Source organism: Oncorhynchus clarkii, chromosome 1, assembly GCF_045791955.1.
Source record: "Oncorhynchus clarkii lewisi isolate Uvic-CL-2024 chromosome 1, UVic_Ocla_1.0, whole genome shotgun sequence".
Taxonomy (NCBI): Eukaryota; Metazoa; Chordata; class Actinopteri; order Salmoniformes; family Salmonidae; genus Oncorhynchus; species Oncorhynchus clarkii.
Window position 1 is genome coordinate 69,466,478 of NC_092147.1, and position 15,739 is coordinate 69,482,216.

The window sequence follows — 15,739 nt, forward strand, 5'->3', positions numbered from 1 at the left end:
AACTTTGAAAAGGTGGAGTAGGTTGTGTAGCTATGTCGGGAAAAAATTGAATATAATCCCTTTTTAGATTTAAGTTTAACGCAGCAAAATGTGAAGAAAGTTCAACGGGGTGTAGACTTTCTATAGGCACTGTAGCTAGTTGTTGATGTTGGCCAATCAAGGTGACAAAGAGGCTCAATGTGTAGCAAGTGGAGTGAGAGTTCACTAATGCAATGCAAGATGGAATAAAATTATGGAAATAGAAGTTCTCAATGAGAAGGAGTAAGCTACAACGAGCAACCAACAGGTAAGCTGTTGTTTTATCTGAATGGGGTTGGGGAAAAAGCGCAGCATGTAGCCTGAATTAGCTTAGCTAGCTATAGCAGCAGTGCTCAGGTTAAGAAACGTAAGTAAAAAAATAACATATATTTACAATATCCGGATATCTGACAGAAATTTCTATTCGAATAGTGAAATTATTTAAAACCCCCATCCCTAACGCGCACACACACACACACACACACACACACACACACACACACACACACACACACACACACACACACACACACACACACACATACGACAACTTGCACGAAACATGCATATACACAGTAATGGTAATACGCATTTTCCCCTCTTGTCTTTCAGCTTTGATGCCTCCTGACCCCGACAAGCCTCCATAATACATGCTGCAGTGACCAGAGCCCCTAAAGAGAGAGAGAGGGGGAGAGACAGAGAAACACTAGAGAGAGAGGTGCAGTAGAGAAAGATTAAACAAGAGAGAAAGACCAAAATAAAGATTGAAAGACAGTGTCTTGATGAGGGCGACTCCCACTTCAGCCATGCTCTTTCTTAATGTCAGATAGAGGAAACACGGTAGTGTGATTGCCAAATTAATATTACTGTCAGTGAATTTTCTCTCTGTTGCCAACAAAATAGTCCTACCTCCTTTGTAAAAAAAGCCTATGAAACAGAAAGGAACAAGACTTGTAGGCCATAGGCCCTTTACAGACCAACACATGCTCTCCATAATGCATTACAGTACTGTGTTCCCCTTTCAGCTTTGTGTGAAGTTCCAACCAGTGTTACAGTACAGTACATAAACCTTGTGTCAAAGTTCAACTGAGAAGATTGCATTATATTGGCCCCTTAATATACATCTATAAATGTAAACACCAGCTAATATGACAATGGTTGTGGCGAGAACCTAACAAAATCCTAATCTCAATTCATGTGATTTGTGAGGGGTCACTTACACACACACACACACACACACACACACACACACACACACACACACACACACACACACACACACACACACACACACACACACACACACACACACACACACACACACACACACACACACACACACACACACACACACATTATTACTAACAGACTGTACTGTGTAACCTCCAATCCCTGTGACTTTTAGATTTTTGGTGACAGAACTAAGATAAGTCAAAAGTAGTGTATATCTGCTTAGTTTTCTATATATAACAATTATAGTATTATTTTTGACCTACTGGTCTTATAATATCTATAAATATCATATCAAGAGATGTATGTCTAATATAATAAAGTGTCTTTATGTAAAATACCTAATCCAGAGAGACTTGTCTTCTGTTTGGCCCCACACACACACCATACACTGACGATAGGTGTGTTTGTGTTTAGGAGTGCATGGATTCATGTTAAGGTTGAAGAAAATGACCATTTCACCCCAGCAGAAGGAGCGGCAACAGGTATTCAGCAATTATGCGCTTAACTCGTCGATCCAGGCACAACACAGCAGATAGAAGCTCATGATGATCAAGCTCACCATTCCGCTTGACCGAAGAGACCTCCATGATATTCACAGGCTTATCTGATCAATATCTCTCTATAGTCAGCTTGTGTGTGTGTGTTTTCGTAACAGTATATTATACAGTAAACATATAGATTTCCCTCTGGGTTGCTGCCATGGGAAATGGTCTAACATTATTTATTTACTCAAATGGCATCAGATCAAAGCAATTCTAATGAGAACCACCCTCGAAACACACACTCGCAGCTAGAAACACATATACATCTCTACACTTTCCCAACCAACATACACGCGCAAAGGAAGCATACACACTAAGGAAATCACACAAGGGAAAATGTTTTATTTTCATTGTACACAATTATCTTACAAACACACACCTGTGTGTGGGGTAGGCGAGGGAAGTGGTGTGCTGATTAACATTAACTCTGTCAGCGGGGCGGAACTGCAAACCTACTCCTGTGATTGTCTCAGTTCCCACTGCAATGCACCAGTAGTGGGTCCTACTAGGGTTGCCCTCACTACTGCCTGCAAGCTGTGTCTCTGTGTCAGCCTACCTGACTACTTAACACACTATCTGTCTATCTGCCTGTACTTACTTTGACATGTAATGTCAATGTAGGCTGAGAGGGCTGAAGAGGATGGCATAGATTTCATAACTCCAGTATTGTTCAAATAAAATAACACAATTTGTAGGAACTGGGATTGTCTAATTAGCAACATGCCTTCACTAGCACTTTGATACCTGGTGTGTGTGTGACTTTCTGTGTGTGTCTGTTTCTGCACATGTGTGTGTGTTTGTGTGTGTGTCTGCATGCATGGAGATCCCTGGGGATTTCTCATTATAGAAGAACTGCGTTGTTTTTTCAAGTCCTAAACATCCTACATTTGATCCAGGATAACAGTCGCACACTAATGTCAGAGCCTAGGGATTTGGGAATCACATTGCAAAGTCCTGGATTTGCAATGGATTGTTCCCCTTCATTGTTATTCCCTGTTCCCTCTAGGGAACTGTCTGTGTATAAATCAGTAGTTCTCACTAGGGATTGAGTAAAGCAGCTTTTCCTTTGCCTCTATTTTCTCTCTCCGTCAGTTATGTGACTCACTACACCTGGAAGTCTACCTGGGGTGCGTTCAACGTTTGCTACATTGTGTGGCTGTTTGTACCAAAACCACATTTTCCCAAAACGTTCTTCAACAGCATTTGAGGTATGTTTTCTCCAGTTTGGTGGATGTAGCAATGTGCGGCCTGATCAATATGCTTGTGACCATTTGAAATCACCAAACACACCATATATAATCACCATCTGGGCCACCATTGTCACATTGACCACGTTTACATGCACACCAATATCCCGTTATTATTCGGGATACTCAAATATTCTGTTTTTGAGTTGATGCATATAAACATCATATCCTGTTTACAATCATCCGAAAAAGCTTATATCCCGGTTATGAGAAACCCGTATAAGATGCCTGGGATATGCTGATCTTAGACCTGATACTGTGCCTTGTAAACATCTTACCCTGTTTACTGTTGTTTTTTGCGGTCTCTGCAAGTTCAATTTTACATATCATGGGTGTGGTGTGATGATGTTTTTATCTGATTGTCAAACAAATCACTTCAAAAAGTAGGATACCTGCGCAGTTCCAACTGTACCGTATAGCCTACTGGCCACATTATAATTTGATAGGCCATTTGTTAGTCAAATATAGGTATATTGAACAAAAATATAAATGCAACATGCAACAATTTCAAAGATTTTACTGAGTTACAGTTCAAATAAGGACATCAGTCAATGGAAATAAATTCATTAGGCCCTAATCTATGAATTTCACATGACTGGGAATACAGATATGCATCTGTTGGTCACAGATACTGTACCTTAAGAAAATGGGCGTGACAATGGGCCTCAGGATCTCTACACGGTATCTCTGTGCATTAAAATTGCCATCGATAAAATGCAATTGTGTTCGTTGTCCGTAGCTTATGCTATGCTAACATGTGTGCCTTGTTGAAAATTAATTTGTGGAATTTCTTTTCTTCTTAATGTCAATCAGTTGTGTTGTGACAATGGAGAGGTTGGTATACAGAAGATAGCCCTATTTGGTAAAAGACCTGGTTCATATTATGTCAAGAACAGCTCAAATAAGCAAAGATAAATGACAGTCCATCATTACTTTAAGACATAAAGGTCAGTCAATTTCAAGAACTTTGAAAGTGCAGTCGCAAGAACCATCAAGCGCTATGATGAAACTGGCGCTCATGAGGACCGTCATAGGAAAGGAAGACCCAGAGTTATAACTGCTGCAGAGGATAAGTTCATTCGAGTTAACTGCACCTCAGATTGCAGCCAAAATAAATGCTTCACAGAGTTCAAGTAACATACACATCTGAACATCAACTGTGAGTAGGAGAACGGATTATCTGTGCATGTGTGGTTTCTACCGTGAAGCATGGAGGAGGAGGTGTGATGGTGTGGGGGTGCTTTGCTGGTGACACTGTCTGTGATTTATTTAGGATTCAAAGCACACTTAACCAGCATGGCTACCAGAGCATTCTGCAGTGATACGGCATCCCATCTGGTTTGGGATTAGTGGGACTATCATTTGTTTTTCAACAGGACACTGACCCAACACACCTCCAGGCTGTGTCAGGGCTATTTGACCAATAAGGAGTGATGGAGTGCTGCATCAGATGACCTAGCCTCCACAATCACCTGACCTCAACCCAATTGAGATGGTTTGGGATAAGTTGGCTGCAGAGTGAAGGAAAAGCAGCCAACACGTGCTCAGCATTTGTGGGAACTCCTTCAAGGCTCTTGGAAAAGCGTTCCAGGTGAAGCTTCTTGAGAGAATGCCAAGAGTGCGCAAAGCTGTCATCAAGGCAAAGTGTGGTTACTTTTCAGAATCTCAAATATGTTTTTGATTTGTTTGGTTACTACATGATGTATTGATGTAATACTACATTGTATTATTCTACAGTGTAGAAAATAGTACAAATAAAGAAAAACCCTTGAATTAGTTTTATTGTGTCCAAACTATTGACTGGTACTGTATGTAAAATGTATAATATTTTATGAATTCTAATTTGTTGTGGCTAACGTTAGCTTGGTGACTAGGTGGCTAATGTTGTCTAGCTGGCTAAAGTTAGCTAGGCTAGGGGTTGGGGGGTTAGGGTTAAGGTTAGGAGTTAGCTTAAAGGGTTAAGGTTAGTTGAAGTGTTAGCTAAAAGGGTTATGGTTAGGGGAAGGGTTAGCTAACATGCTAAGTAGTTGCGAAGTAGCTAAAAAGTAGTAAATAGTTGAAAAGTTTCTATTCATCTAAAATGCTAAAGTTGTCCATCATATTATACACCCACCCATCCGCCCTGAATAACCAACCTCCTTTTGTTTTTGCCTGAAGTAACTGTCTGTCTTATGTAACCATACCAAACGTAACATATTAAATGCTCTAAGACCAGGTTGCTCTGTTACACCCTCCTTAAGTTTTTGCCTTACATAACCTTCTGTCTTATGTAACCATAACAAACCTAACAAATAATACTATATCATTTGAGTGTCCCGGATTTACATTTACTATGTTACGTCTAGTCTATGAGACCAGGCTGATATTTTATGTGGTTGAAATACTGTCTGCTTGCATAACAGTGTGAAAGATAACACATTACACGCACATTTGCATTTTCTCAAGAGATGCTGAAAGAAATAAATAATATTTCTCCACTTCTGTACCCGAGACAAAATAAACATTTGTTCTATACCTTTACTGCAAAAAATGCATAATTCTGCAGTAGTTAATATTGTATTAAGCTACATGTGAGCAGTTATAGGCCTACGGTCGGTGTCCATATTTCAATTACTATTCCATTTAACCCATATATTCACTTTAATTAGAAATATTCTGTTTTTTCATGGATATGGGGATACTTGTTAGCGGGATATCAAAGGTGCATGGAAACGTTTTATACCATATAAGACCTTCAACGGGTCTTATGAGCTACTATCCAGAATGCTGTGCGCATGTAAACGTGGTCAATGTCTTCAACTGGTTGTTCAGTACAGTACGTTTCCACACACTGTTGAGTCATACTGACCTAGAAGTCTGAGAGGGGCTACTTACACAAATGTATTGCAAGACCCAAGGGCATACGCAGTATACATTGTGTTTGACCCCTTACAGTAGTTATCTAAATGCAATTTGATCAAAGGGATTCTGGGTTATATTTGATACGTTACCACCATCTAAATATTTGCTTGTAAACTTGAAAGCAGGTAAATACTTGATGAAATCCAGACTTGTGAAATAATCACAAACGCGCATACACCCACAAACACACTCCTCTTTCTGTTGCGTTGTTTTGTAGCATGTTGCCCATGTTGTATTCAACCGTGTCCCCACCCCCCACACACTTACATAACGCTGCCCAACCATGGGCGACATGACTTCATCACCATGGCAACAGACCTAAATGCTCAGACACTATTATGATTATCTGGGTTTCCACAGTTTTACACTCAGTGTCTTAATGACCGTGCCTGTCTGACTCAGCGACCAGTCATTTTCAAGATGCTATTGTATTGACCTGGCTAGATCATAAAGGAACAATTGTCCAGACAGAGGATTAAGTTTACGAATTTACGGTTTATTAACCCAAATTCACACAGGCTACTGTTTGGCCGTAGCCCACGCCAAATGAAGGATACCCAATAAAACAACCGTGACCTTCTCTTGTGAAGGCAAGACGTAAGAAAGAGAATAATGGCTAAACCTGGACTTAACTTCCAATGCTCCATCTCTAAGCTAATGACCCCGGGACTAAACACAACTGGATCCTGGACTTCCTGACGGCTGCCCTCAGGTGGTAAGGGTAGGTAACAATACATCCGCCACTCTGATCCTCAACACAGGGGTTCCTCAGGGGTGCGTGCTCAATCCCCTCCTGTACTCCCTGTTCGCTCATGACTGCATGGCCAGGCGTGACTCCAACACCATCATCACGTTTGCCGATGACATAACAGTGGTAGGCCTGATCACCAACAACGATGAGACAGCCTATAGGGAGGAGGTCAGAAACCTGACCATGTGGTGCAAGGACAACAACCTCTCCCTCAACGCGATCAAGACAAAGGAGATGATTGTGGACTGTTCTATCTGCTGCTACTCTCTCTCTTTATAATCTATGCATAGTCACTTTAACTCTACCTACATGTACATATTACCTCAATTACCTCGACTAACCGGTGCTCCCGCACATTGATTCTGTACCTGTACCCCCTGTATATAGCCTCACTTGTTATTTTACTGCTGCTTTTTAATTATTTGTTACTTTTATTGTCTATTTTCTATTTTTTACTTATCCATTTTTTACTGTATTATTTTTCTTAGAACTTCTTAAAGCATTGTTGGTTAATTAAGGGTAAGTAAGCATTTTACTGTTGTATTCGACGCATGTGACAAATAACATTTTATTTGATTTAATCTGGATTTTTATAATAAATCCCACTACAACCTCTGACGAGCCATCAAAAAGTAAAAACGTCAATACAGGACTAAGACGGAATTCTTCAGCTCTGATGCTCATCGGATGTGGCAGGGGCTGCAAACGGTCACGGATTACAAATGGAAACTCAGCCGCGAGCTGGCCAGTGAAGAGAGCCTACCAGACAAGCTAAATTAATTTCATGCTTGCTTCGAGGGAAGCAACACTTAATTAATTAATTAATTTCACCTTTCTTTGAACCTTGCATGAGAGTACCAGCTGTTCTGGACGACTCTGATCTCGCTCTCCGTAACCTTTAAACAGGTTAACATTCACAAGGCCAGACGGATTACCAGGATGCGTACTTAGAGCAGTTGCCGACCAGCTGGAGAGTGTCTTCAGTGACATTTTCAACCTCTACCTGACCGGTAATACCTACATGTTTCAAGCAGACCACCATAGTCCCTGTGCCCAAGAATGCCAAGGTAAATGACTATCACCCCATAGCACTCACCTCTGTAGTCATAAAATGCTTTGAAAGGCTGATCATGCCTCACATCAACTGAATCCTGGTGTTCCTGACCGGCTGCCCCCAGGTGGTGAGGGTAAGCAACAACACAATCAACACGCTGACCCTCAACACGGGGGCCCCTCAGGGGTGCGTATTTAGTCCCCTCCTGTACTCCCTGGCCGCCCACGACTCCAACACCATCATTAAGTTTGCTGACGACACGACGGTGGTTGGCCTGATCACCAACGTCGATGAGACAGCCTATCGGGAGGAGGTCAGCTAAACAAAAGGATCTGATCATAGACTACAGGAATAGACTACAGCCTCAGATCCTCAAAAAGTTTTGACTGGCTGCATCACCACTTGGTATGGCAACTGCAAGGCACCCGACTGCAAGGCGCTACAGAGGGTGGTGCATACGGCCCAGTACATCGCTGGGGCCGAGCTCCCTGCCATCCAGGACCTCTATACCAGGCGGTGTCAGAGGAAGGTCCTACAAATTGTCAAAGATCCCAGCCATAGGCTTTTCCCTCTGCTACAGCACAGAAAGTGGTACCGATACACCAAGTCCAGAACCAACAGGACCCTGAACAGCTTCTACTCCCTGCTAAATAGTTAGTTAAATAGTTAACCAATAGCTACCCTGACTAGCTGCATTTACTATTTTTGCACTAACTCTTTTGACTCATCACATACGCTGCTGCTACTGTTTCTTATCTATTATGTTGCCTAGTCATTTTATCCCTACCTAAATGTTCATATCTACCTCAATTACCTTGTACCCCAGCACATCAACTCAGTACTGGTACCCCGTGTGTATAGCCAAGTTAGCGTTACTCATTGTTTATTTATTCCTTGTGTTATTATTATTTTTCTCTCTGTATTGTTGGGAAGGTCCCGTAGGTAAACCTTTCATTGTTAGTCTACGACACTTGTCGTTTACGAATCATGTGACACGTACACTTTAATTTGACAATTTGAGATAAAAAAATATTTATTGATGAACTACATTCAAATAGAGTTTGAATTCATCCAATGAGCACTTCGACTTTACTTCCTTCCTTAATTCCCTACCTAAAAAAGGACGTCAGAAGAATCTACATTTTATCTCAAACTTGAATAGAAGAGTTTCATTCCAAAATGCAACCGTACACAGTATATCCATTTTCAGAAATGGCATAAGAGACTGGTGTGTTTTGTCACTATCTAATCATGGTATGGGGTTGTTCAATGACAGACATGTATTTGTTAAAAATCAATTGATGGTTTAATTTCAGAGAGATACAGTTGAAGTCAGAAGTTTACATACACTTAGGTTGGAGTCATTAAAACTTCTTGGCGCACCCATCCCTTTAGCGGGATCATTTTTGTCAACATCCGCTGAATTGCAGAGTGCCAAATTCAAATTAAATTACTAAAAATATTTAATTTTCATGAAATCACAAGTGCAATATAGCAAAACACAGGTTAGCTTGTTGTTAATCCACCTGCCGTGTCATATTTCAAAAAAGCTTTACAGCAAAAGCAGACCAAGCGTTTATGTAAGGACATCTCTCTCAGCAGACAAATGTCTCTGATGTTTGCACTCACGAGACTCCCAGTTACACATGAATGTTCCTTTTGTTCGATAAAGATTATTTTTATATCCAAAAACCTCCATTTGGTTGGCGCGTTTTGTTCAGTAATCCACAGGCTCGAGCGGTCACGACGGGGCAGAGAAAATTCCAAATAGTATCCGTAAAGTTCGTAGAAACATGTCAAACGTTTTTTATAAACAATTCTCAGGTTGTTTTTACAATAAATAATCGATCATATTTCAACCGGACCGTAGCTTTTTCAATAGGAGAGAGAGAGAAAATGTCTGCTCCAAGTTGTTGGCGCATGCAAAACTCTAGGGACACCCAGCCATCCACTGATGCAATGTAATCATTCTCGCTCATTCTTTCAGAATAAAAGGCTGAAACTATGTCGAAAGACTGTTCACACCATGTGGAAGCCATAGGGAAAGGAATCTGGTTGATATCCCTTTAAATGTAGCGAAGGCATGCAATGGAACAGGGAGGTTTCAAAATAAGAGGCACTTCCTAGTTGGATTTTCCTCAGGTTTTCACCTGCAAAATCAGTTCTGTTATACTCACAGACAATATTTTGACAGTTTTGGAAACTTTAGAATGTTTTCTATCCTAATCTGACAATTATATGCATATTCTAGCTTCTGGGCATGAGAAATAGGCAGTTTCATTTGGGTACGTTTTTCCTCCAAATATCAAAATACTGCCCAATACACTCAACAGGTTAAAACTTGTTTATCAACCACTCCACAAACGTCTTGTTATCAAACTATAGTTTGGCAAGTCGGTTAGGACATCTACTTTGTGCATGACACAAGTAATTTTTCCAACAATTGTTTAGAGACAGATTATTTCACTTATAATTTATGGTATCACATTTCCAGTGGGTCAGAAGTTTACATACACTAAGTCGGCTGTGCCTTTAAACAACTTGGAAAATTCCAGAAAATTATGTCATGGCTTTAGAAGCTTCTGATAGGCTAATTGACATAATTTGAGTCAATTGGAGGTGTACCTGTGGATGTATTTCAATGCCTACCTTCAAACTCAGTGGCTCTTTGCTTAACATCATGGGAAAATCAAAAGAAATCATCCAAGACCTCAGAAAATAAATTGTAGACCTCCACAAGTCTGGTTCATCCTTGGGGGCAATTTCCAAATGCCTGAAGGTAGCACATTCATCTGTGCAAACAATAGTACGCAAGTATAAACACCATGGGACCACGCAGCCGTCATACCGCTCAGGAAGGAGACGCGTTCTGTCTCCTAGAAATCATGCGAAAAGTGCAAATCAATCCCAGAACAACAGCAAAGGACCTTGTGAAGATGCTGGAGGAAACAAGTACAAAATGATCTATATCCACAGTAAAACGAGTCCTATATCGACATAACCTGAAAGGCCGGTCAGCAAGGAAGAAGCTACTGCTCCAAAACCACCATAATAAATCCAGACTACGGTTTGCAACTGCACATGAGGAGAAAGATTATACTTTTTGGAGGAATGTCCTCTGGTCTGATGAAACAAAAATAGAACTGTTTGGCCATAATGACATTGTTTTGTTTGGAGGAAAAAGGGGGAGACTTGCAAGCCGAAGAACACCATCCCAACCATGAAGCACGGGGGTAGCAGCATCATGTTGTGGGGGTGCTTTTCTGAAGGAGGGACTGGTGCACTACACAAAATAGATGGCATCATGAGGTAGGACAATTATGTGGATATATTGAAGCAACATCTCAAGACATCAGTTAAAGCTTGGTCGCAAATGGGTCTTCCAAATGGACAATGACCCCAAGCATACTTCCAAAGTTGTGGCAAAATGGCTTAAGGACAATAAAGTCAAAGTATTGGAGTGGCCATCACAAAGCCCTGACCTCAACCCTATAGAAAATTTGCAGGCAGAGCTGAAAAAGTGTGTGCAAGCAAGGAGGCCTACGAACCTGACTCAGTTACACCAGCTTTGTCAGGAGTAATGGGCCAAAATTCACGCAACGTATTATGGGAAGCTTGTGGAAGGCTACCCGAAACGTTTGACCCAAGTTAAACAATGTTAAGGCAATGCTACCAAATACTAATTGAGTGTATGTAAACTTCTGACCCACTGGGAATGTGATGAAAGAAATAAAATCTGAAATAAATCATTCTCTCTATTATTATTCTGACATTTCACATTCTTAAAATAAAGTGGTGATCCTAACTGACCTAAGACAGGGATTTTCTACTAGGATTAAATGTCAGGAATTGTGAAAAACTGAGTTTGAATGTATTTGGCTAAGGTTTATGTAAACTTCCGACTTCAACTGTAAATAATCAGCTAAATGAAATATATCCGCCTCACTCTCAGAGTACCTCCTGGACTCTGATCTGGTTTTGACCTTATTGCCTGTCCATGACCATTCTCTTGCCTACCTCTTTGGATTAATAAACATTGTAAGACTCCAACCATCTGCCTCCTGTGTCTGCATTTGGGTCTCGCCTTGTGCCTTTATAGTACGAACTGGCTCTGACAGACCCAGTAGACTTGGACCAGCTCCGTCAAGCGGTCTCCCTGCAGGGAGCCACCATTGGGAGAGATCAGGAGTTACTACAGGTCCTTTTGGAAGGGCTCAGTTCCTTGACGGAACACCACGACCATGGGTTAAAGGCTATTATGTAGCAAATCAGGGAGTTAGCTCATAATCTGTCTGCCACCTCTGAAAAACAGCAATCGCCCTGTAATTTTTTCCCTATCTGTGGCGAGTTTGTACAGCCTATCCCGACTCCCCGTGAACCCTGCTTACCTCCTCCAGAGCGACGTTTGGGGAATCCTGGTACCTGCTGGGGTTTTCTTTGTCAGTGCTCGCTTATTTCTGAGCTGCAGCCATCTTCGTTTTCTTCAGACCGATCGAAGATAGCGTATATAATTACGCTAATGTCGGGAAGGGTGCTCTCCTGGGCTACGGCAGTTTTGGAACAACAATCTGCCATTTGCGGTCATTTGGAGGAATTCATGGCAGAGGTGAGACATTTTTGAGTCTCTGGTATCCGGGAGAAAAGCAGCCAGCAAACTGCTTGACTTACGTCACAACTCCCGTAGTTTGGCAGACTGCGCGGTGGACTTTCTCACGTTGCCTGCAGAGAGTGCCTGGAATCCGGAGTCGCTTTTCCATACTTTTCTGCACAGATTATCTGAGGAGGTAAAGGATGAGCTAGCTGCTCGGGAACTGCCGGTGGACCTCAACTCCCTTATCACCTTAACCATTAACATTGATGGACGCCTAAGGGAACGCAAGAGTGAGAGGAGGTCTGGTCTCAGGCACACACGTGCACCCGATATGGTGCATTCACCTCCTATTGAATCCGTAAGTTTCCAAAGGCAGCTCTTCCGAGAGGAGCCAAAGCCACCCGAGCTCTCTCGTGAATCTATGACGGGTTAGTTAGATACTCCTGAGTTTATGCCGTTGGGAAGAGCTAGGCTATCAGTTTGGGAGCGCGCACGGAGGATGAATAATAACTGTTGTCTTTACTGTGGAGGGGCAGGACATTTTATGTCTACCTGCCCTATTAGGAAACCCTTGTCTCTAGTGGGTACCAGTACTATGGTGAGTCAGTCTGGGAGTTCCCTAATTCCCATCACCCGCACACCCCTTTTTGCTCTTGTGCTGTGAGGAGACCAATCTAAGTCTCTCTGAGTGCTCATTAACTCTGGGACTGATGAATGTCTTATGGATGTGTTAATGGTATTTATATGTTTAAATGAATGATTAGAATATTCCACTCTGAAACCATATGATTGAATGCAATTGATTAGAATCATTAGATTATTCTAATGCTGTGTGTGGTTTTAGTCAGTATAATTATATATCTGGGAGTGTAGTTTTTAGGCAGAATTAGGGTATAACAATATATCTGTAACAATATGTCTAGTATCTTGAAAACAGACTGTCTGAGCAAGATTCGGTGCCGACCTTGGCTGGGGGCACTGAGAACTTCCCAGGGTCTCCCTATCTTGAGGGAGGGCGGGGAGTGATTCTCACGGACTCCCCTAATCTCTGTCGGCTGGGTAGCTGGACAGTGGATGCGTAGGATACCTAATGTTTTGTGTGGAAGTATGTGTGTCGCTATAAAATGAATGTCTTTGTATTGTGGACTCCAGAACGTTCCCTTGAATAAACATTTGAATATTGTGGACTGGGCCTCTGTCTGTTTCATTTCAACCAGTATCTGACAAATCCTGGTCGCAGACTGAGTAGTTTAATTGAATTGGTTTATGAACATTGAGAACATAATTCTCCTAACAGGATGCCACGATAGCTTCGAAGCTTGGTATTCCCACTCAGCCTCTCTCTGTGCACATGGATGCTAGGGCATTGGACGGCCGCTCTATAGGGGAAGTCACCCATAGTACAGTAGGGTGCCCCTTCAATTACGTGTTTCTGGTAACCACATTTCCTCCCCTTTTCCTGGCTACAAAAACACAATCCTGTGATTGACTGGACCACAAGCTCCATCCTGGGATGGAGTCCTTTTGCCATTCCCACTGCCTTCAAGCAGCACATCCCCAAGTTGTCCTCCTCAGGATGTTAGCAAGACTGTGGATGTCTCTGCTATTCCTACTGAATACCATGACCTCCTGGAAGTGTTCAGTGAGGCACGTGCTACTTCCCTTCCCCCGCACCGTCCTTATGATTGTGACATTGACATTCTCCCAGGCACTACACCACCACGGGTTCGATTGTATTCTCTGTCTGGACCAAAGACCAAGGCTACAGAGGAGTACATAGAGGAGTCTGGCAACTGGGGTCGTCCGTCCTTCTGCATCTCCAGCCAGTGCAGGACTTTTCTTTGTTGAGAAAGACAGGACCTGTGCATTGACTACAGGGGACTTAACAATATCACTGTAAAAAATTGGTATACCCTACCTCTCCTCGGCGTTTGAACCTCTCCAGGGGGCTATCATGTTTTCCAAGTTGAACCTTCGGAATACCTACCACCTGGTTCGGATACACGAGGGGAATGAGTGGAAGACAGCCTTCAACACAGCCAGTGGACATTATGACATCAATTATGACATCAAGTTGACATCAACTTGTTTGCAGACTTGTTTACATGTTGCTGTGCGTTTTGTTGCCAACCTTACTTTGCTACCTGACAACTTTACGTTTTTTACTTTTTAATTACCGTTTATATTTTCAGTTTTTCCCTCACTTAACTTTTTTTCATTCAACTTTTTCACTCCGGACGCTTTATCTGGACATGGTTTGTCAGGACTTCCAACAGCCGAAGCTAAGTAGTAACATTAACATGAAGCCTTCTAATTGCAGTCGCTGGACTCATAATATACAGGAGAACGATCGCCTTACGGCGAGGATAGCTGTGCTGCAAGCCCAGCTTCAGACACAATCGTTAGGCAAGGGTAATTTCAGTGTAGGAAAGGATGAAACAGCATCTGTGCCACCAGTAACTAGAGATAGTAACGTTAGTACAAATCCCCTCGCACGGTCCTCGCAGCCGGACAACCTTCTCATGGCTTCTGGAGGGAAATGCTGTAGGAATGCTCAACCGGTGTCGCTCATTTAGCCGACAGAAACTTTCAACCGGTTCTCCCCATTAAGCAGCGAGTCGGAGTCTGAGGCCGAGCCTTCTCTGGTCTCTACTCCTCCCGTTACGGGGTCTGAGATGCCGAAGCTTCCCATAATTAGCTCTGACAAATTAAAAACCCTAGTCATTGGCGACTCCATTCCCCACAGTATTAGACTTAAAATAAATCATCCAGCGATCATACACTGTTTACCAGGGGGCAGGGCTACCGACATTAAGGCTAATCTGAAGATGGTGCTGGCTAAAACTAAATCTGAAGAGTGTAGAGAGTATAGAGATATTGTTATCCATGTCGGCACCAACGATGTTAGGATGAAACAGTCAGAGTTCACCAAGCGCAACATAGCTTCAGCCTGTAAATCAGCTAGAAAGATGTGTCGGCATCGAGTAATTGTCTCTGGCCCCTCCCAGTTAGGGGGAGTGATGAGCTCTACAGCTAAGTCTCACAACTCAATCGCTGGTTGAAAACTGTTTTCTGCCCCTCCAAAAAGATAGAATTTGTAGATAATTGGCCCTCTTTCTGGGACTCACCCACAAACAGGACCAAGCCTGGCCTGTTGAGGAGTGACGGACTCCATCCTAGCTGGAGGGGTGCTCTCATCTTATCTACGAACATAGACAGGGCTCTAACTCCCCTAGCTCCACATTGAAATAGGGTGCACGCCAGGCAGCAGGCTGTTAGCCAGCCTGCCAGCATAGTGGAGTCTGCCACTTGCACAGTCAGTGTAGTCAGCTCAGCTATCCCCATTGAGACCGTGTCTGTGCCTCAACTTAGGTTGGGCAAAACTAAACATGGCGGTGTTCG

General features: G+C 42.5%; 1 protein-coding gene across 2 annotated transcripts in view; it reads left to right on the top strand.

Annotated features, from left to right (window-relative positions):
- The window catches only part of LOC139417168 (coiled-coil domain containing 85A), a 43,142-nt gene extending 41,855 nt beyond the window's left edge, over nt 1-1,287 (top strand). For both annotated transcript variants that reach the window (XM_071166412.1, XM_071166420.1), the window contains one exon: nt 631-1,287. In XM_071166412.1, the coding sequence (XP_071022513.1) occupies nt 631-646 (16 nt within the window). In that variant the 3' untranslated portion in view covers nt 647-1,287. The remainder of the gene's footprint in view (nt 1-630) is intronic.
- The last annotated feature ends 14,452 nt before the right edge of the window (nt 1,288-15,739 follow it).